At 39.9% G+C, this 27,759-nt stretch overlaps 3 protein-coding genes across 6 annotated transcripts; 1 reads left to right on the top strand and 2 right to left on the bottom strand.

The window, feature by feature from the left end:
• Positions 1–216: 216 nt before the first annotated feature.
• Positions 217–11,804, bottom strand: plcd4b (phospholipase C, delta 4b). 3 transcript variants are annotated; one of them, XM_074694148.1, is made up of 16 exons: positions 11,537–11,804; positions 9,238–9,292; positions 8,997–9,155; positions 8,501–8,729; positions 8,109–8,238; positions 7,702–7,933; positions 6,344–6,545; positions 6,097–6,241; positions 4,807–4,959; positions 4,067–4,228; positions 2,459–2,615; positions 2,256–2,372; positions 1,215–1,393; positions 887–1,019; positions 476–625; positions 217–353 (listed from the first exon to the last, which is right to left on the bottom strand). In XM_074694148.1, the coding sequence occupies exons 3-16, from the start codon at positions 9,124–9,126 to the stop codon at positions 262–264; spliced, it is 2,211 nt and encodes a 736-aa protein (XP_074550249.1). In that variant the 5' UTR covers positions 9,127–9,155; positions 9,238–9,292; positions 11,537–11,804; the 3' UTR covers positions 217–261. The 3 variants fall into 3 exon arrangements, with proteins under 3 accessions (XP_074550249.1, XP_074550248.1, XP_074550250.1); XM_074694147.1 differs by having other exon boundaries at positions 9,242–9,292; XM_074694149.1 differs by lacking the exons at positions 9,238–9,292; positions 11,537–11,804 and having other exon boundaries at positions 8,501–8,612; positions 8,997–9,130.
• A 1,873-nt stretch (positions 11,805–13,677) lies between these two features.
• Positions 13,678–17,698, bottom strand: LOC141808473 (CCR4-NOT transcription complex subunit 9-like). The gene is made up of 8 exons (XM_074695096.1): positions 17,348–17,698; positions 16,749–16,934; positions 16,525–16,640; positions 16,269–16,378; positions 16,065–16,174; positions 15,632–15,730; positions 15,425–15,516; positions 13,678–14,832 (listed from the first exon to the last, which is right to left on the bottom strand). The coding sequence occupies exons 1-8, from the start codon at positions 17,363–17,365 to the stop codon at positions 14,664–14,666; spliced, it is 900 nt and encodes a 299-aa protein (XP_074551197.1). The 5' UTR covers positions 17,366–17,698; the 3' UTR covers positions 13,678–14,663.
• Positions 17,699–17,780: 82 nt separating this feature from the next.
• usp37 (ubiquitin specific peptidase 37) lies at positions 17,781–27,642 on the top strand. 2 transcript variants are annotated; one of them, XM_074695095.1, is made up of 24 exons: positions 17,781–17,947; positions 18,778–19,006; positions 19,212–19,362; positions 20,335–20,423; positions 20,516–20,631; positions 20,811–20,888; positions 21,135–21,223; positions 21,380–21,473; positions 21,738–21,887; positions 22,044–22,175; positions 22,277–22,400; positions 22,494–22,735; positions 22,830–22,947; positions 23,091–23,170; positions 23,283–23,447; positions 23,599–23,652; positions 23,882–24,026; positions 24,110–24,323; positions 24,607–24,773; positions 24,977–25,037; positions 25,280–25,395; positions 25,591–25,660; positions 25,897–26,035; positions 26,292–27,642. In XM_074695095.1, exons 2-24 carry the CDS (start codon positions 18,833–18,835, stop codon positions 26,377–26,379), a joined length of 2,856 nt encoding a protein of 951 aa, XP_074551196.1. In that variant the 5' UTR covers positions 17,781–17,947; positions 18,778–18,832; the 3' UTR covers positions 26,380–27,642. The 2 variants fall into 2 exon arrangements, with proteins under 2 accessions (XP_074551196.1, XP_074551195.1); XM_074695094.1 differs by having other exon boundaries at positions 23,879–24,026.
• The last annotated feature ends 117 nt before the right edge of the window (positions 27,643–27,759 follow it).

The following is a 27,759-nucleotide window of genomic DNA, read 5'->3' as shown; positions in this document are numbered from 1 at the left end:
TTATTTGACAGTTTTTTTCACTGATTGATCATCAAAATGTCTTCTTTCATTTCATTTTCTCAGAATAAACTTTTCGAGCCTTCTTTGTTGCCCTCTGAACTAGTGTAAAAACTCTGTCATGGTATTCCCATTTCTTACTGACACCCCACAAGACATGAATACTGGATATAAGTGCTGGCAATATTAATATTAAAGGTATCAATGCATGCTGTGTCATCCATGTTCAGACAGCCTCTGGCTGTACACCCTCATGTTTTGTCTTCATGTGAGCTCTGAGATGCTGATGTTGACGAAGAGAGAGGAAGGAGGGATTGCTGTTCCATCTTTAGAGAGCAGGTGTATGTGACGATAGCCTGCAAAGAAAAAGAAGATTGGATCAGAATAAATAAGGTCATTAGCATCTATGCATTCAACATATAATTTCACAAATTTGATTGTTTGTTTGTGATTGTTGCTTTGGTCTCTCTTTGCTCACCTGCTTGGATGCATGTAAATGGCAGAGTGAACTGTCCAATGAAATCATTCCTAGATGCCTTGTCATAGTCCTCCACCTCAAAGCGAACCAGGGCCAGCTCAGGGGTGTGGATGGTAAAATTTAAAGTTTCATTCCACACTGGGTTGAAGCCTGCAGGTAGAGGGCAGTAGAGTAAAAAATGAAGAAAAAAATACTATGATATATAATTCCATGTCTCCAATTTCCAAAAAGAAACATAGCAGAGGATTGAGGACTTAAATTTGACTGTTTATGTACTTCTTCAAGTTTTAGCTTATTGTTTTCAAGGCAGACTCATTTCTTCTCCCACAACCTGGCCCTCATATCCTAAAAAGCATCTGCAGAAATAAAATACCCAATATTTTGTGAGGAAGAAACATGGCACACTGTCACCATTGTTGTTGATGTGACTGGTCTCCTCCTTGGCCTGGTCCTGTGGTACTCCGTAGATCTCCACCCTAACCAGAGGGTCCACTATAGACCCCTCTTTCTGATTCACCTTTGGCAGCTGCTGCCCACTGATCACCTGTGACACATATCGGCGTATTAGACACATTAACCAAATAAGTGTATTTGCATCAGAGATTTTACATAATTAACAATTAATTAACTGGCATCTTGAGATTTTTTTTAATAACGCTTAATCTCAATAAGGAAATAAAGCACACTCAAGATACTAGATTATTAGTGATTAAATGTCATTCTAGCTAAACATTTTAACCTGTATGGATAGGCGAAGTGGTTTGTAGCCTTCCCGCTCCTCTGGTTTCTCAGGACTGAACTTAGAGCCTCTGTCTCTCATGAAATCTGGTTTAAGGACGAAGCCGCAGCAGCTATTCTGTCGGAAAAGCCCATCATTCAGATCCATTTCCAGACCAGCTTTCTGGAAGTTCAGAGCCACTTCGAGAAACAGGAAGAGAGGTAATGCAATTAATTGTTGGCTACATCACGTGACTTCCCAGACTCAGAGTCATCTATCTGTTCAGCTGTCAGAGTTCATATAGGTCCAGACTCTTCAGCCTTGAGCTGACAGCATCTGTCTGAGTGTTTGTGACAGGAAACAGCTGTGCTGTCAGACTCCTCCAGCTGCAGGGTGATGGTCTGTGTCTGACCCTGAACTCTAACACTTCTGTAGAAGGGTGGGTGGTCTCATATTTTAGAAAACACATCCATGTGGAAAAGTAACGCTTATCATGCACAGTATAATTACAGCATTTCTGGCCAAAATCTTAATAATCTATATTTGTTTCTGTTTAATTTTTCATTTCAGTTTGTCCTTTATCTGAACTTCATTTGCTCATCAGTCCATATAGTATTGAACTTGTCCATTCCAGTTCTTATTATACTGGTGGATTAATGCAAGTGAGAATTTTAATCAATTTTTGAGCCAATTATTATGTCCCTGGTCCATCTTCACTGGGAGATAAATTAGATTTCCCCTGATGTGCTTTTTCATTAGAAAGTCCTTTATCATATTAACATTGATGTGATGAACTAGGGGTTGTTCGCTTAGTAAGACACAGTTTGTGTTATTTGTACAATATTAAAGTCTTATTAACAAAAATTTTGATTCATCTTTTTGTACATCCTGATCTTAAACACTCAGACTCTGTTTCCGATCAGTCAAGTTTTAATTACCAAGCCAAAGAAAGGTGACTAGGGAGATTAGCTTTCTAAAGTGTGCTTCTTGGGGTGTTTACCAGAAAGACTTCAATAATGCGAAGTGTTTGGTTTACCCAGAAGAGGATAACCGTTTCCTCACCGATCTGACAGCCCACATTCCACATGTCCTGAGGGTTGTAATTTGAGGAGTCTGTCCTGAGTCCACTGGGGTAAATCCTGCTCAGATGTCTTGTGTTGTGTCGCACAAAATCTGTCGCTAGAGAGAGATTTATTGAGAAAATGCAAATAATGAGTGTCATTATCTAAAAACCCAGCAAAAAAAATCCCTGATATTGGTAGTACCTGCATCCTTCACAAGTTTCTTGGCCTTGGATTCGGAGAATGAGGACATCTCATAGCATTTGGAGTGTGAGCGGGAGTGTTCAAAGCCGTGGAAGTGAACACTCTTGCAGTAAACCACCAAATCTGACAGCAGCCTGGAAAGTTTGGACTTGATCTTCTGCAAAAAAGGAGAATATTTCAAGATTAGTCCAAAAAGGAAATACCTTCAACATGTGTAAATACAAAGCTTAAATATTTCCCATAGACAGAAACAACACAGTTGCATTTTGTTAGCCGTGAGCAGGGTCTTTCTCATTTATTTGAATATATCTAAAAACTGCTTGAGTTTCTCTCAATCCACTCTAACTGCCCAAAATTTTTTTTCACATTTCTTTGTTGTTGTTTTCATGTGAAAAAAGAATGAATAACTTCAGTATCATCATTTCACTTCTCCGTGTGACCACAGTGTTACCATTTCAATAATGAAAAATGGTCAGAGTAAGTAATTGCTTCGTCAAAGCTTTTCAGCAACAAGGGACGCTGGGTAAGTAATTGCTTCGTCAAAGCTTTCCAGCAGCAAGTAACTCTGGGTAAGATGATTATCATAATTCCATCTCTCCACCTTATTCACCCCAATGAAATTGTCGCAGCCACAAATGCTTTCTGTTAATCTCTTGTGACCCGGCAGAGGCATACTGAAGCTGAATTGAGCAGTTTACTTGTAAAAGCCAAATGTGTAAGTCAGGGTTTTTTGATGTTTGTAGAGTAGCTTCTCTGGCTAAATATGAGACAGATTTTTATCAAACTACTTTATCAAGCTACTTAATTTGACAGAGGATTGTTTTCCCCAAAGCTACAGAAAAGCACACTGCAACCATCTCTTCTTTATCTCATATCTGTTTCTTTTAAATGTTCTCCTGTTCTCCACTATCTTGACTCTTTTCACTTCAGTCTCTCCTCGGTGTCTGACAAGTACCAGCCCTGTTTCCTGTCTCTGTTTAACCTATCGAGATTTCTCTCTTCTCTTTGATCTGAGAGGAAACTTCAGCTGGTTGGCTGGAAACTGACTGAGTATACTGATGCCTCTTCTTAAACCTCATAAAAAGTAAATCCAGTAGCAGATTGATTATTTATTCATGATAATGTTAAATGGAAGTTACTCCTGTCATCAGGTTGTTTGTGAACAGGCAATTGAAAGCACACTGTGAAACAGCCTGCTTTCAGGGCAGGGACAGAGATGAATCACTTGTCTAACCAACCACTATTTCTGATACTAACTATTAAGGGTAATGATTTTAAATCATTTAGTCATTACAACACACACACACAACTATTTGAAACTTTAGAAATTGCAGTTAAGGCCAAAGCTGAATCACCTGGCAAGCAACAGCTTTTCCATCCCTCAGTCAAATGGCCACACCCTCAATTTTCCCTTATTAGCAAGAGCAATAGCAAGATTCCCAAGTTTACTAAGATCAAAACAGCTTGATATGACAAAAATCTCTCAGTTGCAGAGAGATTCAAAACATTGTGAGGAGTAGAGACATGCAGCACATATTTGATATCAGGGGTCAAACCACTTTGAAACACTAGAACAAACACTAGAAAGTTCCCTATTGGTTCACCTACCTTTGTATTGTTAGCAGACCCTGCAGGTGGATCCTCAAGAGTCTCTGCATCACTGTTTGCAGTCTCCTCCTCATCACTAACTTCACCCGTCAGAGCTCCATCCAGGGAGTCTTCTAGACCTCCAATCTTCTTGGCCTTCAGCAATATTTTCCCCTTAAGCTCCTGTAAAAAATGACAAGGAAGATGTTTATTCATCTGCTGTGTGTGTGGTAATAATCTGCTTTTTCTGTTAGAAGAAGAATGGACTGTTTTTAAGTGCTTTTGCCCTCAGTCCTACTTAAGACTACTCATAAAGGATACTACATCTTCCTGCACTTTGCTGTCTTCTAACTAAATGCTGCAATCTCGCACCGTTTAAAAGGCAAAATTCTCAGTGGACCACCGCTGTGCATTTATCTACCATTAGTTCAAGTTAGCATTGATTGCCCTGAGTGCTCTAATGGAAGAAAAGAGTTTGAAAGTTATACAGTTGCTTTTATGATGAGTGGTAGATGATAACGAGACTAACATAAACCATTAAAGTTTAAAGGTAAGAATGGTTGGTGGTACCTCTGTTTCCTCCTGATTGGACTCAGTGTGGCTGTGACACAATAGTGCTAAATGTCAGTGTTGATACTAACCCCGTGCATCAATTTAAATATGCTGGAATCATTTTAAACAGTTTAAAAAAATGCAAAATGCATCTCAGTGTGAATGCCTATGTTTGTATTTGGATATATATAAAACAAACAGATGCCCACCTGTGGAGAGGGAAGTTCTTGAGGGACCTGCCCATCCAGCATGGAGGTCAGTAGTGTGTCTCCCAATATTTGGCTGAGGTGCTGAGCCATGACTGTCTGCTGCTCCACACCGCAGTGATTCTCCAGGGACAGGATGACGGGAAACTCTGACACCTATCAACCAAGAAAAAGAAGACACAGTGCTTTCATGATGAAAGCTGAAGTGTTTTCTGTCCTGAGCAGTAGTAGTAAAACCACAAGATTTATTCTACTATATTATCAAGAGTTTCCAAACATTTCCACAATCTTCAGAAATATCTCCATTATACCCTAAAATTGGGTAGGAAAGTTTGAGTGGGTTTAAATAGAGACATGGAGACACACAAGAAGTTCCTGGTAGTTTTCCATGTGAATGAGTCAGCATGGGTACATTTCATTCCAGGGCAAGGAAGTTTACCAACTGCACCATCTGGGATTTACATTTTTCTGAGCACAGAGCGGCCTGTAAGTGGAATTCAGAAATGCTCCTGTGGTTTATTTGATGTTTATAAAAAACATGTTTTCACTGTTTTTAGTACAGTGGAGCCTTGCAGATTTTTATTACATCTTTTTTTTAATAAGGAAATGATTAAAAAAAATATTATTTTCAAAAGTTTTTATATATCTGTTTCCTAAATTTATGGCACTGCTTAAGTGATTAATTTAATTCCATTCATGGTGCCCAGCTTTGAACGATGTAAAAGATATCTTTTAGATGTTGCATCCGTCTTAATGTTTTTAAGAACACTCCAAAGACTAGTTCTTCTCTTCTGACTCAAAATATATTCCCTGCAAAAATTTGAAATTCATCAAGTGTTTCTGTCTTATGTTAAATAAAAATTTTCTTGTTATTAGCCACATTTAACTGGTCAGTCCAGAAAAATGTCTCATTTTAAGTAATTTAAAAACAAAAATGAGGTCTGAATTACTTGTAACAAGTAAAAAAAAAATCTGGCAATGGAACAAGAAAAAATTGTTTGAAAATGTGGTTTTAACTAAAACAATGTCTTAATACAAATGCATTTTATCTTGTTCCATTTTCCTTTTTTTTTTACTTACAAGCAATTCAGACCTCGTTTTTGTCTTTAAATAACCTGAAATAAGACATTTTTCTGGACTGCTCAGGTGAAGGAGGCTCATATTAAGTCTAAAAAGGCACTTTCTACTGAAAATAAGACAAACTACTTGATAAGATTTCGTTTTTTCTATTACACCCGAACAGTCAACCTCTGAGTCAACCCTTTAACTTCACATAGAGCCAGCACTGCTCACCTTGAATGCATATTCTTTCAGTGTTGAAATGACGTCTCTAAAAAGAATCTTGGAAGTCCAGGTGTGACCGTGGTACACGATGGGCTCTCCATCACTACCATCCCAGCAGTCTATCTCTACACATCTGCAGCCTCTCTTCAGGGCCCTTTACATGATAAGAAGGCACACAGTGTTAGTTATCATTCTTTCCTTGGTTCAGTTAGAATAGAAGGCTGGTGTTGCCTGTGGGGTGTGCAGCAGCCCTCACTGAATGTATGCCTCCAGGCTGCTCTGTCCTCGGAGCTGGTCCTCCAGGAGGTAGGTGTTGTGTGAGGAGGAGATGAAGTAGTGGCTGAGCGGCTGGCTCATGTCCTGGTATAGATCTAGCAGCTCAGGTTTAAATATGGAGCCCTCCTGTGAGCACAGATACATCTGGAAGCCATCAAACGACATGGCGCCTTGCTTCTTGGCTGCACAGAAGGAATGATACAGATGGTGTTGGTAGAAGAGTACAGTCTAACGATTTTAAACTCCTTTATGACTCTTAATAAAAGGGTATTGATTTAGAATTTTCAGATTTATAGATGCATGGCAGTGCATGGAAGTCATTTCTCTACTGCTGGGTTCAAATCTACTCTGCATGCACAGTGCATGCTTTTGTAGGGATGATAATGAATGTCAGTTGTTTGTGTGGTGAATGCCTTATGGAGAAAACTCCCTGACTGTTTAATGTCTTTCAAAATAACACTAAAATGTTGGTTTTGGCTTGGCATTCAGGGTACTTTCTGTTCCTCTGGAATCCTTCCAGTTTACATCAAGCATTATCAGGTCAATGTTTATCAGTCCTTTGATTAACAACCAGTTATCTGCAAAACAGTGATTCTTATCAGCCTTTGTTGTGCACCAACCACTGAATGTTGGCATGCTAACAAATAACAAAAATAAGAGAATTTGGCAAATGTTCACTGCTGTACATTTTTGTTGCAACTCTTTACATATAAGCATGTTGGAAAAACTATACAGCTCTGAAAAATGACTCTAGAGTACTGGCTTATAGTCTGTCTTAAAGTGCAGTCAGCTGAGGGTTAATGCGCACACACCCAGGTGAGGCTGCGTGCGCACCCCCTCGGTGTCTGTGCAGTGACATTTGTGCAAGTCTTTGAGTTTTTGGTTGTTGTTATCATGTGCTTGAATGCTGAGGTGTTTTTTTTCTTAATTTCTTCACGGCATAGTCTGGAATTTGCTTTCTTTTCCCTTCTCTTCACCAAAATGTTTTCATTTTATATCTACTTTAACGTGGCGCTGGGCAAGCTAGCAGCTTCCACTATGCTCCCATTCCTGTATTTCCATGCCACTGTATGTTCCAGTATCTTCTGTCTTGGAAGGGATAAAACTGAAATGTAATTTCCCCTTGGGGATCAATAACGTTTTTCTGATTCTGACTTTGATCACTCAGTGTAATTCTGCGTTATTTTCCCATAGAACCTTTCAAATTATCCCTTAGTCTGGACTTTGTCCCTATCAATTAATTTGAAAGTGGGGATTAAGTCCCGTGAACCAAAACTACGGATTAGATCGAGCAGAGAAAAAAAACTGTCTGAGGTGATTTTTGATCTTCTGGTTTACCTGATTCAGATGGTTCATAGCGATCAATCAGTTCCTGGGCATGCTGGGAACTCCGCTCTCCCTCCTGCTGCTCCAACCTCAAAAAGCTCTCCAGCTCCTCCAGCATCAACTTCTCTCCATCTCCAGAGTAATCCTGAAACACCTTCCACACTTCATCCCTTTGAGTCAGCATCTTATAAAAGTGGACAAACTGCTCAATCTCCAAGGAGCCGCTCTCTGACTTATCAGCCATCTGTGGAAATGAAAGCAGAGCCTTAATTAGAATAACAAGTGAAAGCAAAGGAATGCATCCAAGGATTATTTTTCTATTTCTAAAATCTAACTGAGGCTAAAGAATCTTTTTTTCTACTTCTCTATTCATGTTTCCGTCAAGAATAAACAACATGTACAAAAGTGAAAAAGCTCACAGTGAAGAGGTGCAGAGCATGTTCTTCATTCATGTCCACGTTCATCATCTTCAGCAGTTTCCGCACTTCTTTGAAATTCATCTTCCCGTCTTTGTTCTTGTCAGCTTTATGAAACCAGTCCCAGACCCACCTGAGACAATACTCAGGAAAAAAATCAGCTCTGTTGTGAAATCAGTCAGCAAACAAAAGAGCTTCCTTTCCCCACAACAAAATTCCCCGACAGGGCCAAGTGAAGAATGTCTCCAGAAAATCAAACTATAAAAAGACACTGAGGCATCTGCAAGCTCAGCATCATCATCATCATCATGTGAGATATACTTTACTGTAAAACGGTCTATCAAAAGGTGTCTAAACACAGACTGGACAAAAAGAAAGAAAGAATTAAAGGATACTGGTCTAGCCTCTCCTTCTCATCCATGGTTTCAGCCTTGTGGATCAATTTACGGATTCCCTGGACCCAGGCCCGGGCCTCTTCCGGAGACTCGGCCACCAGGTCCAGGTTTCCTTGTCGACCATGAAACACCAAAGTGAAGCACTGATTAGCAGGGTACTCTTCGGCTATGCTCAGCAGGACCTCTGACTGGTGGCCCTCACGCACAGTCTCCATCTCTGTGATTGAGACTGAAACACAATGACTGATAAATGAACTGATTATTTACACTTTCCAAATCAGTTAAAATTAAGAAAATATGGTAGGGGTTTCAGAGTTTGTATGCCACAAAAGTTGCTGTGTCTTCAAGTTCTTATTTTTGATATATGAGTTGACTCTATTTCAAAGTTTGGTGCATTTATTCAGAGATTTAATTTGGAGATTGTATTGTTTCAATTGTCATTTAAAATGTCTCAATAGTCCTTTATTCAAACATTTATGCTTGCTTCGAGACTCACAGGTGGTGTGTCCTTTCCCTGCCCATCTGGACTTATACCAGATCGTCAGGCCATCCTCCAGGAGGCGGAAGTGTCGCTGCTTCTTCCATGACCTGGACTTCACCTTTCTCAGAGTAGACCCAGCCATCATCACCTTGACATCTGGGTCATCTCTGATACCTAAGTTAGGTTAGGCGAAAGTCAAAGATCCTGATCATGACACATCTTTGCAAGATGATACAAGATATAAGATGATATTTACTCACATGGGCCTTCGAGATTCATTTCTAGTCTTGATTCATGCCAGTGGACAGATGCTGTTAAAAGAAGGAGATGTCAGCAGATTCCTCCACATGCTTTTCCCTGTTCAGACAGCCAACATTTTTGAAACATATTGAATTAATAGAATGACTTGGAGAAAAAGAAAAACTATCTCATCATGTTCAGCTCATGCAGTAGACTGCACTGCTGCTTCAATCCATACAAATATGGGCCTCTGGAAGAGGAGGAAACTACAGGCTGACTCTCAAGACTTTTTCAACATGACTCAGCAGGTACGGACACAATCAATCTTTACTAATTCATTATCATGAAGCAGACTGAGAGGAAGAGCAGAGCAGCACCAGGAGTTTGTTTGCAGGCGAACAAACACTATATGCACTCAGCTATCTGATTTCACCTCAGCTACATTATGACTGATAATAATAATTATTTTTTTTACTACTGTTATTGTATCTCCACATGAAATTTCACCTCAAAATTTTGTTATACTTACAAAGTCTAATCACATCTAACCTTGTTTTTTCATAATGTGCTTCATGATATGTAAGGGGGATTAACTTTGAAGAAATATTCTTGGGACAAGCAAACTCTTCTTCTAAAAATTCACATGTCTGACCATGAGCTGTTAGTCTCATTGTTCAATGTTGTGGCTCCAACATAAAACAACAAATTATTTCAGCCTTTTCTGAAGACTGAAGGTGAATGTTAATTGTTAATGTCTATTCTCATCCTGCCACAAAAAAATCCAGCTTCAAGGTGTCCCCAAGGTTAAAACATGCAGTGGGCTGAGATGCAAGTTTGGGACAAGGATTAATTAAAGTCTAACCTCAGTTCTTTGTCACAAGTTAGCTCTATCCATTGTTCCACCCTTTCAATAGACATAAGAAAGCTAAATGATGAAACCTTGGTGCACAATGATTAGAACCATCAATGGTGCTTGCATAAGTATTTAAGGACATGTGTGACTCAGATCAGGTACAACAGAAAAGTTCTTGTTCAGGGATTTTGAATGATCGTCAAGGAAAAATCTATCACAGTTTTCATGTAACTCTGGGGATGCAGAATATTGAGAGTGGCTATTCAAAGCATGAGAGAAAATGCAGTTTACAATCAGTACCTCAGCTGAAACAAAGTTTAAAACCACAAAAGACATCCTTAAAACAACACAGACCCGACTAGGAACAGAAAACTTCCCTGGAGACTGACGGCTATCTCTGAAAACAAATAATCTGCAGCTATCTTTCTTTTCACGGATAAAAGAGAATCACATACTCCTGGAAAGGGAATGTTTTCTAAGATATGTACCTCTGTATCTCAGCCTGACAGCTATCCTTTCCTCTCATTGTCTCTTGAAGCAACACAATCTAATCTTAGGTTTTATGTGTTTCTCAACCTCCACTGTGCCAGCCTGCCCCCCCTCACAAGTTTGTGAGAAATTAGTTCTCACCCCAGTATGAGTCGCATGATGCAAGGAATGTATTCCCAGTTGTCTCACAATTTAATAAGACACTCATACTAAAACAAAAAGTACTCTGACGATGAAAGAGGTTCATTTTTCCACTGTGGAGTGATTTCCTCCATAAACCCATGTGCGTACTTTCATGTTTGTGCTTTCACTGCAGAGCCGCATCCAAAGTATGTCTGTGTCCATCCAAGTTTGTCCCAGACTACTGTTGAAAGTTAAACACACCCTCCCTTTTTCTTCAGGATTTTACACTACAATTAGGTCACATAATGTTGCTTTTATTTTTAGGGCCATGCTGAAGTGTTTTGGATTGGCGCTCTGCTCATGAGAGGGTGAGTCATGCAAGGCTGCTTCTTTACTTCTTCAGGGAGTTCACTGACCACACGCTCAGACACACAGACACAAATAAAGACATGACTAATGGGGAATAAACAGCTCAGACATTTGGATCAAAGGCTTCAAACTTTCATCTTGTGTGCTTCTCGTTTCTTGTACAATCCACTTTTATCCATCACAGGAATGCATTCTACCTATGTACGGAGTAAAATGTCTTGATTTTTTTGCCCATACTTTTCCTTCTCCTGTGCAACTATGTGAAGAATTACAGAAACTATAGAGAGCAAGCCATTCCTGTCCTACAACATCCACTTTTAAAACTCAAAGCTGCTGCAGGGAGGAAGGTTTGTGCAGAGCAAATTAGAACCAGAGTCTGAAACATGAGACACTGAAGCATCACATAAGCAAAAGCTTTATGCAACACTCAAAGAAATTCCTTCTTTTTCTTTTTTTTCTGAAAATGAAAAGAGATACTTACCCTAAGAACAGGTCTCAACGGTAAGGCTTGTGGTTGGACCTCCAGAGGTGTAGGGACTCAGACACAGAGGGGTTGAGGTCCAGCAAGGTGTGTATGTCACTCGAGATCCAGACTCCAGGAGAGTCAGGGGACTGTTAGCTGGGCTCAGGGCCTTAAAAGACTGGGAGTGTCTGAGAGGGAATCTGGCTCAGCCTCCTTTTCCCTCCCCTTTCTCTCTACTCTCTCAGCTGGGTCTGAGAAACCTGATTCCCTAGCTGCTGCCGCCGCACACTGGTGTGCCTCACTCACACCCTCCTCATCCCCTTCCTCCTTCTCCACACTCCCTCCCCACCAGCCTTCCTTCCTTTCCTGCCACTCCCTCAGTCCACTCAGCAGATCCCTTTCTGCATCAGCTGAGGGTCAGTCTTCTCAGCCTGCTTCTCTCCGCTCCGTCTCTCTTCTTCATCCTCCGGGGCATGGTGGATGCTCTGCTTGGTGACTCTCGTGTGTCTGTATCAGCACTGATAACAGGGGACACAATCCTGGGAAAGAGGCCTGCTGCTCTGGGGGAAGAAGCCAAATCATAAAACCATGAAAGATACACATTGTGCCTCAGATTCAAAAACAAGGGATAAAAAAAAACATCAGGATGAATCAAAAGTTAACATCAGATCCCTTTCCTGAAATTTGATATCTGATGATAACTAGGGATAGACACAGCGTGACTACAGGCTTATAAACTGATGTACTGTCGAGCTTGGCTGTTTGCCACACACTGCATAGCAGAGCACTCTCTGATTAGAAGCTTCATTTATTTATTTATCTATTCTTACAATGACCCATTTCCAATTATACACCACTGCTTTCCAACATGCAGAGGTTAAAGTTTTGGATGTTTGGGTGAACAAGTGTAAAATTAAGGTTGGATGTGATAACTTGAACATAACTTGAACATGCTTTTTTTAAGACTGTAGATATAAAGATGTTGTTTTTTCTATGAGATGTTTCAATTGTGTTTTTCAGATTATATTTTGAGATGATTCAAGACAGGAAAATCTAGAAAAATCTTAAATAGATAGAAAAAATACAGGTAAAATAGTTTGTTTGTAGTTGTTGTCTTCAAGATGCTGAATGTGAACAACATAAAAAGACAAGGCTCTGGTTGAAACCCAAGACTGGGATATTTTGAGCATTTGAAATGCATCAAGTGGAAAAAATACTGTTACATCAAGGCTGGAATTTCTCTTTTTCAATATTTTTTTCTTTTATCCATTCACATAGGCCACATAGGGGGTTGGGGCCATGTAGATGTTCAAAACAAAGACAATACACTTTCCATGCCTTGGGCCCACTGAGTCACTCAAACAGGAAATGTTTGGGGAAGGGAATCTACGCCTCGGAGCTTTTAATGGAGCCAAATCTCAGTCGAGGCGGTTTAATCTCCGGCAAAAGATGAATGTTCTTTAACGCTGAATATTTTCTAATCCTCTAAAACATCTTGGGATATATTTTCCACATGTGCATTTTTTTTCCCTGCATCCAATAGTACAGGGTTTTGCAGGCACTGCAGCACAGAAATGGAAAATATCATTTTTCCCATTTCCACTAATCCAAGCTAATGCACTCCTGCATCTAAAAGGCTCAGTGGATCAGGCCCGTAACAACTTTAGGGCTCAGTCCTCAAGAAAGAAAGGTAAACAGGCAAAAACTCCCACTGCTCACTTGGAAACATCTAGCATCTGGATCAGAGGAGGGCCAGGGAGGTGTTTTTACACTGCCTGATGTTCATTGCAGTGTGAGGGGATGTAATCTGTGGATGCATCATCCTGTTAATGCACCAATAAAAGGAGGAGAATAACCATAAGTGAAATCTGCAGAGATGTAATATGGAGCACTTTAGAAGGAACAGGTGGGGTACTTCCTCCCATGGCTGATCAATAATAAAGACAGCCGAAAATAATTTTTGAGTTTGACTCCAGTTTACCTTACCAATGACCCTACATAAAAAACCTAGAGGGGAATTTTTGTTTTTATCTTAAAAGTTCTTGAACGTGATGTCTCACTGACTTATTCTGCTTTGAGCAACATACCCACCCAAACAGACTGATGGACAATGACACCAATGCATAAAGTCATAGAATTTTTAATAGCCATTTCTTTTTCTTGTGTTGCATTTTTGCCCTCTGTGGCTTTGACTAATCAGATTCTCTGCAGTAATTTAACTTCTTCCAGTTCTCTGTAATGAGTATCATGTGAAAAAACGCTATCACTTTGCCAACACAGAAAGTATATTTCTCTCTTTTAGCCTAGTGAGAAAACAGTTTTTCTGGCATCATCACAACGAAACTATTCATACTGTAATTTGTTGTAAAACAATTTATTTATGAAATATCTTACACAAGAAGAACTTCTGAGGTTTCAAAATGGATCAAACCCAGTGTTTTACTTGGCCACAGATTGCAAAGCCAGTAAAAACATCAAATGACACAGAAACACATCAGCGCTAGTACTTAAGTGCTGCATGAAGTGTGATATCAGTTTAAAGAGGCTTGTTTAAAAAAAAAGGACACAACACAGTCTTAATAGAGGATCAAAAGTCATATTTCAAATGCAAGAAGCAAAATCTATTATTTTGACGTGGAATGTTACAGAAAGGAAGGGAGAAAATGGGAGTACTGAGCTCACCTTTATCATAATGGTGTTAGTATGAAAACACCAATGCTGGCTAATCATTGGTATCATCAGTATTAGGCTGTTCAAACACATTCAGGGAGAAGAGCAGAGCAGTTACAGTGGTTGAAGATATTTCGCATTCTGTACTTTAAAGATGGTTCTTTGTTGTAATGTAATTCTTTATTGTCACTAAAGCCCAAGACCTAAAGAAATTTGCCAAATAGGTCGTAGACAACTATCAGTCAATATGGCACTGGAAAGTTTTCATTTATCCATCTGGCTCTTAAGACTGATTTTGAGTTATGATTTTCTCTACCTCATGTAAAAAACTAGTGTAAATTGACCCATCTATTGAACAGCAGAGAAATACGTTCCACATGTCCTTCACTTTGCTGGCAGTCGTAGCACCACATTTGTCAGAGTTCAAATCATAACAGTCCATCTGTGTCAGCTCTAAATACCCATCTCTTCCCTTTCACTGTGGAGCCAGTGGGATCCCTCTTGCATCAGTGACTTGGCCTTCCTGCAGGTTTTTGACTAATTGTGCCAGCCAGCGCTTTGTGGTGGTGTCGTCCTTTAATACCTGGGCGAAGGTGCTGTCTTTCAGTTGATCAGGCAGACACTGACGCAAGGCTTCTCTGGCCCTGAGGAGAGAACAACATTAGAACAATTAAATCACCTTCCTCTTAGAAATATATTGTTATAAAACTGGCAGCTTTCAATGGGACTTAGAGAGGTAAACCTTTAGAGAAATTTGTCCTGAGCACCAATACTTTCAAGTGACATTTGGAAACTAATGTGGTTTCGGGATGCTCAGAAAATGAACTCCAAACATAGAAATTACTTCAAAGAGAAACTGCTGAATCTCTATCAAAGAAATGTCTTGTGTAAAAAATCCATAAAAGTTGCAACGGCTCAAATCAATAGTTTCTCTTCTTCTTTTTCTTTATTTAACCAGAAAGCCAAGAGGACAAAAGTATCCTACATAGTGGTGCAAACCAAAGAACAAAGCAATCCCTACAGCTGTGCAGCTCTCATAAAATATTTAGAACATATTAGCATGAATTATCAAAAAAGGCATTTAAAGATTTTCTTATGAATGAGAATTGTATAGAGAAATATGGCTCCTCCTAGTGGCAAGTACATATCATCCATTATTTAGTTATATTTTCTGCAGGTAAAAAGTTTTCAGAGCTCTACAGAAATTCAAACCTGTTTGACATATCGCTGCTGTACCTGAGATTATCTGATAGCCGGAGGTAGCAGCGGACCACATGCTTCAATAGACGAGCTGATGGTTCCTTTGATAGTTGAAGCACCATTTTGCCCTGCACATAAAGAATTAAACAACATACAATGACAAAGGGTACTCACAATTCTGCAAAGACTCCAGAAGAGTGAAGTGATAGAAATATTGATGTGCTTTTCTCAGGAGACACTTACAAGGATCATGGCTACGTGGGAGAAGCGTTCATATGTCTGGCATATATAAGCCAGCCCAGTGTCATCCAGTAGGATTTTCTGCAGTATGAAAGTAGCAACCTGCAAAACAAAAATGAAACCAAGCTGAGTGAAAAATGACCTAAACTTGCTGCCTTGCTAGACACATAAACTGTCAGTTAATATCTTTATCTGATTTATTTTTCTATCGCTTAAGAGTAAAATAAAAAATATCAAGTTTAAGTAGCAATAAAGTGGTCATAAATGTCAATGAAAAGCAGCAACTTGGGGAAAATGGATAAGATAATTTGCTGTCCAACGGAGTTGCTAATGAAGAGATGCAGTGAGATTCAAGATAAGTTTAAACAAATACTATATTCTAGCCTATATGTCAGTTAGCAGAGTGGTTTGCACAGCAGCAGCAATAAATACATACTGTCTTGGAGAGCTCGCTTCCAGATTCCATGATGCGGAGGCAAAGTGGAATGATTTCAGTGGTCAGGAGGAAGTTTATCACTTCTTGTTCATCTGTTTTCACCAAAGCACCTGCAGTAAACACAGAAAGTCAGCTTAGTGAGAACGATCAAAAACCTGAAGATGTAACAAGGATTGAATGAACGTAAACAGGAGTAGAGTTTACCGATGACTCCAAGGCTAGTGAGTCGCAGGTACTCAAATGGTCTTGTTTTGCTCACAGTGTGTAGAAAAGGATAAAGGAACAGAGGGATGTGAGCTGCAAGAAAGGCTGATCTGTGATGGAGGAGAAAGAAGAAGCAAATAACTTTTATGTGCCTTAAAAGGAACTTAGTTCCTCCTAAATAAACTTGAGATTTGAACTTACACAAGAAATGCACAACTCCTTCAAACAAATCTCTCAACACTAAACCTCCCATTACCTTGTCTCTGGGTGTGAGGCAACACACTGCAGAAGTGCCAGGGCATTACACACTCTATTGGACTGGTGAGCTGTAAGCGTAGGTGGGTTTATGGAGGGATAGATATTCACTATTTCCTGTAAAGAGAGTAAAAAAAAACAATTCTGTAATCACTAATGCCAAACAAAAGCAGAGCAAAAGAAAAAAAAACACAATTGACAGCTGGGGGTTGAATATGGTCACACCTGTAGCAGGGCAGCAATTGTGCCACAAGAGTGCCAGAGCATTGGTGCAAGGTCTGGCACAGATTCACGTTTCTTGCTTAGCTCAAGCAAGGCATTTTCCCTGGTTTCCGGACTGGACAACTCATTGATCCATTGGTAGATCTTCTCTCGGTCTACCTGTGCCAGAGCTGTGACATTGGTTACAGCCTGTAAACAAAAAAGCAAGTGAGCAAAACTGTGTTCATCAACCCCATACAATTAAATGGGCACCCATGATCATGCTTTTAATTTAAAGAGTACATCTGTTTTCCATTCACCCAGCTAAACTTGGGACCAAAATTTATCTTTACTAACAACAACAAAAAAATGTTTTAAGCTGCAAAAGATTCCAAGATGCCAGTCTTAATTTAATTTATTAAATTTGATGATCAATAAATTATAAAATGTCTTAATAGACAGTGAAGGTTGAAAAAAATAAAACATATACGCTCTTAAATTCTTTTTAACTATCAAGCGTTTATTTTCGATCAAACTGAAAGTCAGAGGGGTACACAAAGGAAGAAATGAATGGTCAGGCGGTAAGAGGTAATCGTTACACTAAGGCTTAAATAGCTACTTACTGCTCCCGTCGCCAGCATCCTGCGAGGCCAATGGTATTATCAAAGACTAGTTTTTAAGTGAAAGAGGGGTGTAGTTGCGAACTTTGGGGACAGCAATGAAAAAAAGTTGGATTAACTACATAACCGTAAATGCAGCTAGCTGAGGGTAGCTGCTGACTATTGGTGACAAATGTATCTCAGTACAAGCGTGAAGTAGCATTACCGAACATTAATAAAACGATAAAATAACATCGTAAGTAAACATCAATATTCTCGTTTTTACGCTCTATAATCACAAAGCCCCAACATACGAACGACGTCGATAAGATTTCTAGACCCGTGGCTAGTTTGTGTTAAGCGACGGATGTATACCAAACATCAATGGTTAAGATATCGCGAGAAAATAGCCAGGCGCAGCAGTCTCGGTTGTCATTTCCGCTGTGAATTTTCACATTCCCGCCATCATCGCGCAGAGCTCGAGGCGTCGCGCGGCTCCACTGTCAACAACATACGGATTGGGGAGCAGGTGAATGCCGGCAAAACAACCTTTCTCTCCTCGGAGGACCTACGAAGCCTAAATTATTATTTGAAAGTTTAAATAAGACCACATATCACCGACAGGTATGTAACTATGACGATGTAACTAAACTGTGACTCTGTTTTCATCACCTATTGCATTCTGTTGGCTAGCCCCCCTTAGCATGCTAGTCGACCCTGCTAATGACGGCCTCCTCCATCCATTCAGAGTGGACGACATTGTCAGCATCACAGGCTTTTAGCTTTGTTTTAGTGTTATTTGATTGGTACTTAATTCACAATCTGACGTCAGTTTCGCACTTTGTTGTAAATATTCGACTCAACCTGAAACCGTTTACCTATATAGAACTTCGCGCAAACCGCAGCGTCTCGTGCACCTTCGCCCATCTTTGCTGCTGTGATACAGATGGGCTAACGGGCTAGTTTGATGGCTAACGGAAAGCAGGCTCAACTGTGTCTCAGTGAAACTGCTAGCAAGCTAAATGGTGTGTTGTGACTTTGTTGGTGGTATAACTATTATCAACGTTCATCAAGTGTTAAGTTAAGTGAATCGTTATCAGTGTCTTTGCTGTTTAGCTACGCGCTGTGCTGCTGGGAGAGTTTGTTATGACTTTCAACAAGCGCCCAGTAGTGCGATGGTTATAAAGTAATAGTTAAAGAGCACAATTTAAGCCTTGATATGTAAGTATGTTGCTGTAAAGGAGTTGAATAGACGGGGAAAAACTTCCTTTATAGTGCTGATGATTATTTTAAGGTATTGTGATCATCGTGGAGCTCATTGATCTATTCATATATTTTGGCACGGAGTAGCAGCAGCAATGATGGCAATCTAGTTGCTCTCCAACGGTTAAACCTTGGTATTTATAGAGCAATATTATGTTAAATGTTGACACAGTCCCTTTAACTTTCCTAAGGATTTGTTCGATCACAAGTCCAAGCCTCCTAAGTGCACCAACTGGATCGTAAGCCATGGCATCCGTAGTGCCCAAACTCTCCAGCGGTGGCGCTGTTAAGATGCGCCTTATGAGCTTGGACGTGGGCACCACCAGATGGAAAGAAGGAACTTTTGAGATATCAGAAAGAGACAACAAAGTCAACCTCTGCCTTAGATTCAGCTGTGGTGGAGCTTCCAAAGTCTTTCAGGTATGGGTTAATGTGTTTTTCTGAGTTATAAGTTTGGGACCCCAAACAGCATCTTGCATTTGGAAAACATTATTTATTCACTGTTATATTATGATAACAGTCAGTGTAAAATGTGCTAAGAAGTCTTCTAATTAAAAGTCAAGAAAGAACTGAACTCCTGTCAAATTATGATTCTGACCATGGTGTATTGTTTTCTTTACTTCAGTTGAATCAGAATGTGAAGAGCATCAGCCATAGTGGGAACCGAATCACACTGACACTAAAGGACTCCAGTGTCATCATCCTGGATAAGATGCCCATAACTTTGGCTCAGAGGACCAAAGAGTACCTGGAAAAGCTGAAGCAGGGAAAGACAAGTAATTACACAACTGATAATTTAAAGAACTTGGAAGGACTGTGTTTAGTATTCACAAGAATAGAAAAAAGAGCAGAGTATATGAGTCTTTTTTTAAGACTTGGCATTCTTATTTGTTTGATAATCTTGTGTGTTTTTTTAAAGGGTCGTGACGGCAGCTTTTTGTTCAATTTTGTACTCTTGAATTAGAACAAATTGAAAATATTTTTCTGACGTATAACAAACTTTCTCAAACATTGTTATATATCACACATCTCTTTTAGTACCACAGCTTGTGGATCAACGTGTTACTAAAAACATTCAGCAAATACAGTGCCTTGCTGATGTCTGTTGGTAGGTTTGATAGATAAGTAGCTGCTTAGTGGTGGCACATGAATTGGCATATAAACATACCTCTTACTGTCCCTTGGTCCAGTTTGGTGCTGTGGTGCACTCTTAAGTACCAATTAGGATATGTTGTTTGCTTTGTTTGCAAGTTTCTCTTGTTGTTTCACAAATCAAGGAGCCAATTTGGAGCTGATGTCAGTAAAATAGAAAAACCCACTTGCTTGCTAAATCAGAAAATAAAAGTTTAAAGTTTAGTGCAGATTTCTTTTAAGTAGGCCTTTTTTTCCATTGGCCCGAGTACTGATGGCAGTAGGCAAATTTATCATGAGCTGTGGTTACATAATTTCTGCCTCTCAACCCTGCGTAGACTAAGTCTAGGTCTCGCTACATTTTCTTTACTTAGTTTATAAAATCAATTCATATCGCTATGTACAAAGACATCTGTGCCGCAGTAACTCATGATTAAGACATTTTTCATGTGCAAAAAAACCCTAGCACAGGGTATACAGATCAGGAGTTAAAATGCAGTAAAACGCTACAGATTATTTCAGTATAGAGCAAAATAATGCCGGTGTGTTTATGTAAGAAGGGTTTTAATAGTTCCTCACTAATTCATCTATTCTTTTTTTTTTTATTTTTCCTACAGTTTTGAAGTCGTCCCATGGGAGTGCAAACTTCAGTGTGCTTGTAAACCGCTCTGTGAAAAATGAGACCAGTCCGTCAGGAGAGAAACAGGTGTGCACTTGCACATATTCTATTCATTCTAGTGTTCAAACAGGCTTGAACATATGGGGGTTTTAAATACTTAAACTGCTAACATCTTCTAGGCCACGCAGAGGAGGCAGGGTGTTGAGGGCCGGGAGGAGACAACACCGCGAAAGCCCTTGGGAAGCCCGAGTAGGGCTGCCTCTACACCCACACGTACTGGGCTGTCTGAGAACAGGTGTGAAGGCATTTCATGTTGACTTTTGATTGATTTAGTACTGCAATAGCCCCATGTCCTGTTCACATTGTAAATCTTCCTGTAACTGATTCTCTGTGTTTTGTTTTTGTCTTGTTATCTAATGAAGAATTGTCAGTCTAGGCATTTAAAACAAATTGTTTTTTGTCAATCCTTTTCAGGACTGAAAAGAGAAAGAGACTTCTGAACTCTGAAAGTGACCTGACCGAGGACTACCCCAAGGAAAATGACTCTTCTAGGTAAAAGCTGCACGCCTCACTGCCCACTCTCAAAAGTAGGAGTGCTGAATACATAACAAATAGCTGAATTCTGTGGCCTTGTGTTAGACTACTTGACCATTTGAGTAATGACATATTTTGTCTCCTAATCCTAAAATAAGAGAGATGCAAGTCTGTTTATGCATACTACAGGGCAAGTGTCATTACAAACACAGTGTAAGACCAACAGATCAGTGCCCTAAGTGTATTTGTTTATTCATTTCACAGCAACAACAAAGCCACTTCAGATCCTTCCAGAAAGTTTCTGCTAAGCTGCAAAGACAAGCTGAAGCAGTCAGAGGAGAACAGGAGCTCAGGTACATCCTACTTCAATAAACCTGCAGCAACCAAATCAACTGTGTATTTCTGTTTCTGTTTTATATTATCTTTTTGTATAAATTTGAGATACAAATAACTATATTAGGGTTTTAAATTGACTTTTACTTTATCACAGTGCATTTATGTCTTTATAGCTCCCTTGGGTTCAACACCACTTCAGCCATCATCTTTCTATAGCAGCCGATCAATGACTAAAGACTACAACCAGAGCCATTCTTTCCTGGACAGGTGAGTTTTTGGCTTGCTATTTACTAGCTTGAGATGTTCAGTGTAACTTGTTAATCTTTCAAAGAATGCACAGGTAATGCAGTGAAATGAAATGCATGTGCGCCTTTTTCTTTATATAGAAGTAAAACACCATCAGTTATTAAACACTTCTGTATTCTGTTATAAAAGCAGAAGGCTGATAATTCATCCTAAGGATTTTAGGGCATTCAAAATTCAACTGAGAAATTTAAATCAAACTTTATAATCTCTGCTGACTCCCCAAAGGCCATCCAGTACAGCACAAACCACCAAAAGAAGCCTTATGCTGCCAAATCACTCCACCCCCTTCAAAAAGGTCCGGCCCTCCCTGGACTATGGCGGCTGGAACAAGCAGAGGCCTTCCACTTTGGCCCAGCCTCAACCTCCACTGCAAGGGTAAGAGTTTACCAGATTGTCCCCACGAAGGTTGAGCTTCATCTGTTAATTTATTTAAAAGATTATGAATAACATTTATTTTATAGGGGACATTTCATGGAAAAAACAATGTCCAGAGTTTTGTTTTTTTGCTCATGTGTCAATTTTTTTTCCCAGATTTTCCAACCTTGGCAACACTTGCTACATGAATGCCATCCTGCAGTCTCTCTTCAGCCTTCCCTCCTTTTCCAACGACATGCTGAGGCAGAGCATCCCATGGAGGAAAGTGCCCATCAATGCATTGCTCAGGTATAGACTGATCATGTTATCAGAGGCGTATTCTTTCTGCATTCATTTCATCTGCCTTATATGACTTTCATTACATTGTATGATTTCTTTACTTTCCTCAGGCGTTTTGCTCACCTTATGGTCAAGAAGGATGTGGGTTGTCCAGAAACCAAGAAGGACCTCTTGAGGAAAGTCAAGAGTGCGATCTCTTCCACGGCTGAGCGATTCTCTGGAAACATGCAGAATGTAAGATTTCTCAAAGACAGAAAGAAAGAAATTAAAGCATCGCCCTGTCACCTCACTGAGTTTTTTTTCATACATCTATGTAATGTTTGTCAGGATGCTCATGAGTTTCTGAGCCAGTGTTTGGACCAGTTAAAAGATGACGTGGAGAAAATGAACAAGAGTTGGACAAATGAAGCTGCTGCATCTTCATCTGTGGCGTGTGAGAGCAGTCCAGAAACAACACCATCGTCGACCAAGACAGAGCCTGGTGAAGAGGCAGATGTCACCCGCATTTACACCTGCCCTGTGGCTGTCAACATGGAGTTTGAAGTACAGCACACCATCACCTGCAAATGGTGAGGCCTAGTTTTTCTTAAGATTACCAAACTGTTTTTTACTGTGGATAAATCCAGAAAAAAATGTAACGTCATGACTTTATATTGTATACAGCTGTGGGGAGGTGGTGACCAAGCGAGAGCAGTTCAATGATTTATCCATCGATCTACCACGACGAAAGAACACCCTCCCACTTCGCTCCATCCAGGACTCTCTGGATCTCTTTTTTAGAGTGAGTCATTTGTAGTTAATATCAAAATCCCATCATCAGCCTCATCAAATTATAAATTCACAAACTGTTGACCCTGCATAAAGCACCTGCAAAGTTATAATACCTGAACATGTTTTGATTGAAGTTACTTTTTCCTATTGCAGATGGAGGAAATTGAGTACTCATGTGAGAAGTGCAATGGGAAAGCAGCAACTGTTACACATAAATTCAGCAAACTGCCAAGGTATGAATTCACAGTTTATTGAGAGTGATTTATGTGTGAATGAGTTCAAATAAAGAAGCTCTCAGTTAAAAAAGATTACCTACCTTTTTAATCCTGGTCTTTGCTCTTCCAGAGTCCTCATCCTTCATCTAAAACGATACAGCTTTAACGCTCAGCTGTCCATGAATAGCAAGCTGGGCCAACAGGTGGTGATTCCCAGGTATCTGACTCTGCTGTCCCACTGCTCGGAATCCACGCGACCCCCTGTTTGCCTTGGCTGGAGTTCTCAAAACTCTATGTAAGACATCGTTAATACTTTCAAATTGAGTTTGAGAAATAACTTAAATTTTTACTATTTGGTGAAGAATCGTTTTAAGTTAAAGGTTTCAATGAATGTGTTGTGCTGAAATACTAGGGGTGTTTAAAAGTCGTCTTTGTCGTTTTCTAAGTTCCAGGACACTCAAATCATCACCATTGGTCAACTCCTCCTCAGCAGCTCTCCGGTAAGTGCAACTCATTCTAAAAGACTTTCAAATTAAAGGATAAAACAACACAAGTTGCACCTTCCAGAAAAATTGATATTTTGTAGAGAAGCTCTGAAGTCTTCAGTGTTGTTCCACTCAGGTTGTCAGTTCACTGCCTTACGGCTCATGTGTGACATTTCATATAAGATTCATTCCACGTTGGCTTGCTTGTTAAATACATTTTTGAACCTCTGATTGTGTTTAGAAGGATTGGGGGGAAAGTGGCCAACTCCAGCTGCACCTCTGTCCTTATTGACTCTGACTGTGAAGAAGAGCACAGTAGAAAGTTGAACCAGAACCGCAAGCGACGCCTCAGCAGTTGTCTTCCTGAGGATGATGACCGACCAGAAGAGGTGAGCAGCCAGACTCAAGTTACAGTTGAGCCTTTTTTTTTCCTTTTTCTGCCGACTGTCTGACACTTTTTTTTTTATGTTAGCGAGCAGCCCCTCTTGATGACTTTGGCGGCATTAATGATGATGACATGCTGGCAGCCGTGCTGGAGATGAGTCGACAGGAGGCTGGACTCACAGCTAGTGCACCGCTGGAGGATGAGCCAACCAGCAGTCCAGACACAGGCTTTGGGGACACTGATACTCATGATCTGGCCTATCATACAGATCTATTGGAAACGGACAGCAAACAGCCAACAGGTAATCCCAAACAAAGAGGCCCGTAAATTTCTAAATCATGGTAAAATTCTTCCCTAAAGCAAGCAAATGTTTGACTTTAATGAGAAAATTACTTAAATGTTTGTTTTTTTAAAATTCAAAATGATAGTGATATTCTTTTCATTTGATCAGCTTGTTAGTTTCAGTTGATCAGTTTTCACTTAGGGACATTCAATATAACCTCACATTTAAGCTTTTAGTGTGTAGAACACTCAAACTTATTGAAGTATTGCGTTGACTGACTTCTACATTTAATTCTGTCTAGATGTTCTGGATTCCCTGGACCTGACTATGGATGAGAACAAGGAGAACCAAACTCCAGAGGGAGTCCAGCAGCAGGGGGAACTTGACTGGGTACAGCAGTACAGTCTGGATCAGGAGAGGGAAGAGCAGGAGCTGCAGCAGGCTTTGGCCCAGAGCCTTCAGGAACATGTAAGCTCAGCATTTACATGAAATCTGTGGAGGTTTCTGTCAGAATGAAAGAGTGGGGCTGCATTTGAGGACTCAGCTACTTGTACAATACTACTAATAAACTGTTTTTACTGTTCTAAGTATCTGATGAACTCTTACACTGCACCACCACAGTCCTGCACTTAATCTCGTGTTATTACTTGCCCTCTCTTCACCCTGTACAGGAGGCCCAAGAGATGAGAGAGGATGATGATCTGAAGAGAGCCACTGAGCTCAGTTTGCAAGGTCAGAATCAAGACTAAGCACATTTTATGAATTTTTTATATAACAGTCAGCTGCTTGCTGTTAGAACTTATTGAAGTAAGTAAAAGTTAGTCAAGCAGTTTTGAGAAGAAATCTCACTCTCCTCAAATATACTCACCTTTCACAAACTAAGAAGTCACTGCGCTTCCAAGATTGATGGACATTCAGTATAACCTTTCAGCTCATAGGCTTTGTGTGACCATAATGTCCTTCCAACTTTACAGAGTTTAACAACTCTCTTCCTGAGCTGCTGTGCTCAGATGAAGATTCTGGCAACGAGGATGTGCTGGACATGGAGTACACTGAGGCTGAAGCCGAGAGCTTGAAGAGGAACGCTGAGGTATGTTACATCCTGGTGCCTGCCCTCTGAACAAACTAGTAAAATACTACTCTTCTGCGTTTAGCTCACCAAAGAACTAAATGTAAACAAACAAACCACGAAGACACTAAACACAAGTTGAGAATGCACTAATGATAAACACAGACCCATTCTCTTTTGTTTGTACTGACCTGCTTCCTGATGTTTATCTTACAGAGCGGAGACTTGGCCAACTCCTTTAGACTCATCAGTGTCGTCAGTCACATCGGGAGCAGCTCTTCCTCTGGTTAGCATAGTTTTTCAGTTGTGCAGATGAATCCCATCTAATCACGCCATTAAACTACTGCTATGCTGCATAAGTTTTTCCCTGCTACTCTTTCCATAAAGGAAAGGAAGCCCATCTAATAACATTACATTTGCAAAAAAAAAAAAAAACAATAAAACCTTTGCTTGTCAAAACAAATCCGTATTCCTCTCTTCATGTTAGTGTTCTTAATCTTTGTTTTGTTTCTTCCCTTAAAGGTCATTACATCACCGACGTGTATGATATGAAAAAGCAGTCATGGCTGACCTACAATGACCTGGATGTGTCACGCACACAAGAGGCAGCTGTACGGCGAGACCGCGACCGCAGTGGATACATCTTTTTCTACATGCACAAGTGAGTTGGCAGGATTAACCAGTTATTTTCTAAAAGAGCCAGCTTATTATTGTCAGTTTTGAGTCTTTACTCAGTCCCTGTACCTATGAATTTAACCTAAACCTGCTTGGTTTCCTTATGAGGTACATATAATAAGCAGATGGGATGTTGCTCAATTGTTGTGTTCCAGTATTTGTAGCAGTTTGTTCCCCGCGTAGAGCTCTCATTGAGCTGACTGTAGGCTGCTCTGACAAGTTCTCCTCTTGTGTTTCTTCAGGGATGTGTTTGAGCAGCTGTCTGAGATGGAGAGATCTGGAGCCAGCACCACCTCAGAGGCTGGCAGAAATGTCCTGCAGCCCCTTTGAGTACTTCCTCTTTGGACAGCCAGTCAAACATCACAACTGAACCCTTTAGATGGAGTTCTCCTCTGAACAGCCTTGAGTACTACTGATTGCCGTCCTTTTCTGGGGTCGTCTTCAGACTCTTCTTTTTCCTCTTTGGATTAATGAACGCTTATAATTAATGAGTTTATCAAACTGTTTTGTAAGTTTTTTTCTTTGTTTCTTGATACACTTTAAACTTAAAAGCCGCTCTTTCAGACTTTCACTTAAAAGCAACTATCAAACACCAAGATGGTAATGGTGCTCCATGGATTGTATGTTTCATAGAACCTTTATTTCCCATATAAACTAAATAAAGATATATTCTATGTTGGAGTATAAGCTATCATAAAGTTAGAGGGTTGCTGTATTTAGCGGGTACATTTGGTGCAATATTTGCGTTTTCAAATTCGCTTTCTGTCACAGTGTGTTTGTGTGGATGTTTGCCCAGTTGCTTTCTGTGCTTTACTTATGAACTTATGCGTGTATGTGTGTGGTTGTCTGCATATTATAGATTCAAAGAAAAGTATCTGTAAGCTAAACAATAACAAAACCTGTTTTTACTCAACTTTCTCTCAGTAAAGCCCACTTTATTCTTTTGGGGTTTTGACCTTGTGCCTCCCAAGAATACTTTTATAAATACTGTATGTATACAAGCTTTACTTTGAATGTTGCACAACCTTGTTTTGGAATATGTTTGTTAAACCTTCAGCAATGTGTAAGTCAGAGTTTCCTTTATCAAGAGCCAAGAGTTTCTATTTATTACACCAGAGGGGTGGATTTACCATAAAACCATTGAGATTCGCCACGGCAAATAGAAGTTATAAAAACTAGACCACTGAGGAAGCTAGCTGTAGCGTCATGTTTTTTTGTCATTCTTCTAAAGGCCAGTATACAAAACTTAGACCTCAGCTTATCTTATACAGCTAGTTTCTTTCAGGTGTGCTTGCTTATAGATAAATGAAAGTATTCTGATTTTCCTGTTTTAGATCTAATACTTAACACTGGTTGTTTTTTCTTCTTTTTGTTACCAATGTGAAAATTAAACCACGTTTTAGAACCCTGTGGTCTTAGTGTCACATGAAACACGGTGGCTGCTGGGCACATCACACCAAATTATCACCTACATGTCAACCCACAAAGAAGAAAATATGATATGAAAGTTATGTCTACAGTAAGTTTCTGAGGCCCAACTTTGTTCAGAGTTTTTCATGAGGTTTGATTTTTTCTTTACATAGCAGACAAAAGTCAAACCCTTTTTTTTAAAGTCATCCTTTAAATCACATCTCTGGAACATTGCGCTCTGAACCCTCATTCCAAATGCAGTCTCTAGAGGGCATAATGTATTTGTGATGTCCAAACAGC

Source organism: Halichoeres trimaculatus, unplaced genomic scaffold (assembly GCF_033239565.1).
Source record: "Halichoeres trimaculatus isolate MK-OKI-2021-1 unplaced genomic scaffold, fHalTri1.1 fHalTri1_scaffold_19, whole genome shotgun sequence".
Lineage (NCBI taxonomy): Eukaryota > Metazoa > Chordata > Actinopteri > Labriformes > Labridae > Halichoeres > Halichoeres trimaculatus.
Note: the sequence above shows the minus strand (reverse complement) of the source record. Positions and strands in the feature narration are given on the sequence as shown.

Excerpts from the sequence above, each read along its gene's own strand:
- plcd4b (XM_074694147.1), bottom strand. Across the intron at positions 6,546-7,701 it reads CTATGAACCATCTGAATCAG|CCAAGAAGCAAGGCGCCATG; the intron begins GTAAACCAGAAG and ends CCTTCTGTGCAG. Across the intron at positions 2,616-4,066 it reads GGTCTGCTAACAATACAAAG|AAGATCAAGTCCAAACTTTC; the intron begins GTAGGTGAACCA and ends CCTTTTTTGCAG.
- LOC141808473 (XM_074695096.1), bottom strand. Across the intron at positions 15,731-16,064 it reads GAAGCGAGCTCTCCAAGACA|GTTGCTACTTTCATACTGCA; the intron begins GTATGTATTTAT and ends TTTGTTTTGCAG. Across the intron at positions 14,833-15,424 it reads CGGCTATCAGATAATCTCAG|GGCCAGAGAAGCCTTGCGTC; the intron begins GTACAGCAGCGA and ends TTCTCTCCTCAG.
- usp37 (XM_074695094.1), top strand. The coding sequence starts at position 18,833 with ATGGCATCCGTAGTGCCCAAACTCTCCAGCGGTGGCGCTGTTAAGATG. Across the intron at positions 20,889-21,134 it reads AAGGAAAATGACTCTTCTAG|CAACAACAAAGCCACTTCAG; the intron begins GTAAAAGCTGCA and ends TTCATTTCACAG. Across the intron at positions 26,036-26,291 it reads ATCTTTTTCTACATGCACAA|GGATGTGTTTGAGCAGCTGT; the intron begins GTGAGTTGGCAG and ends GTGTTTCTTCAG.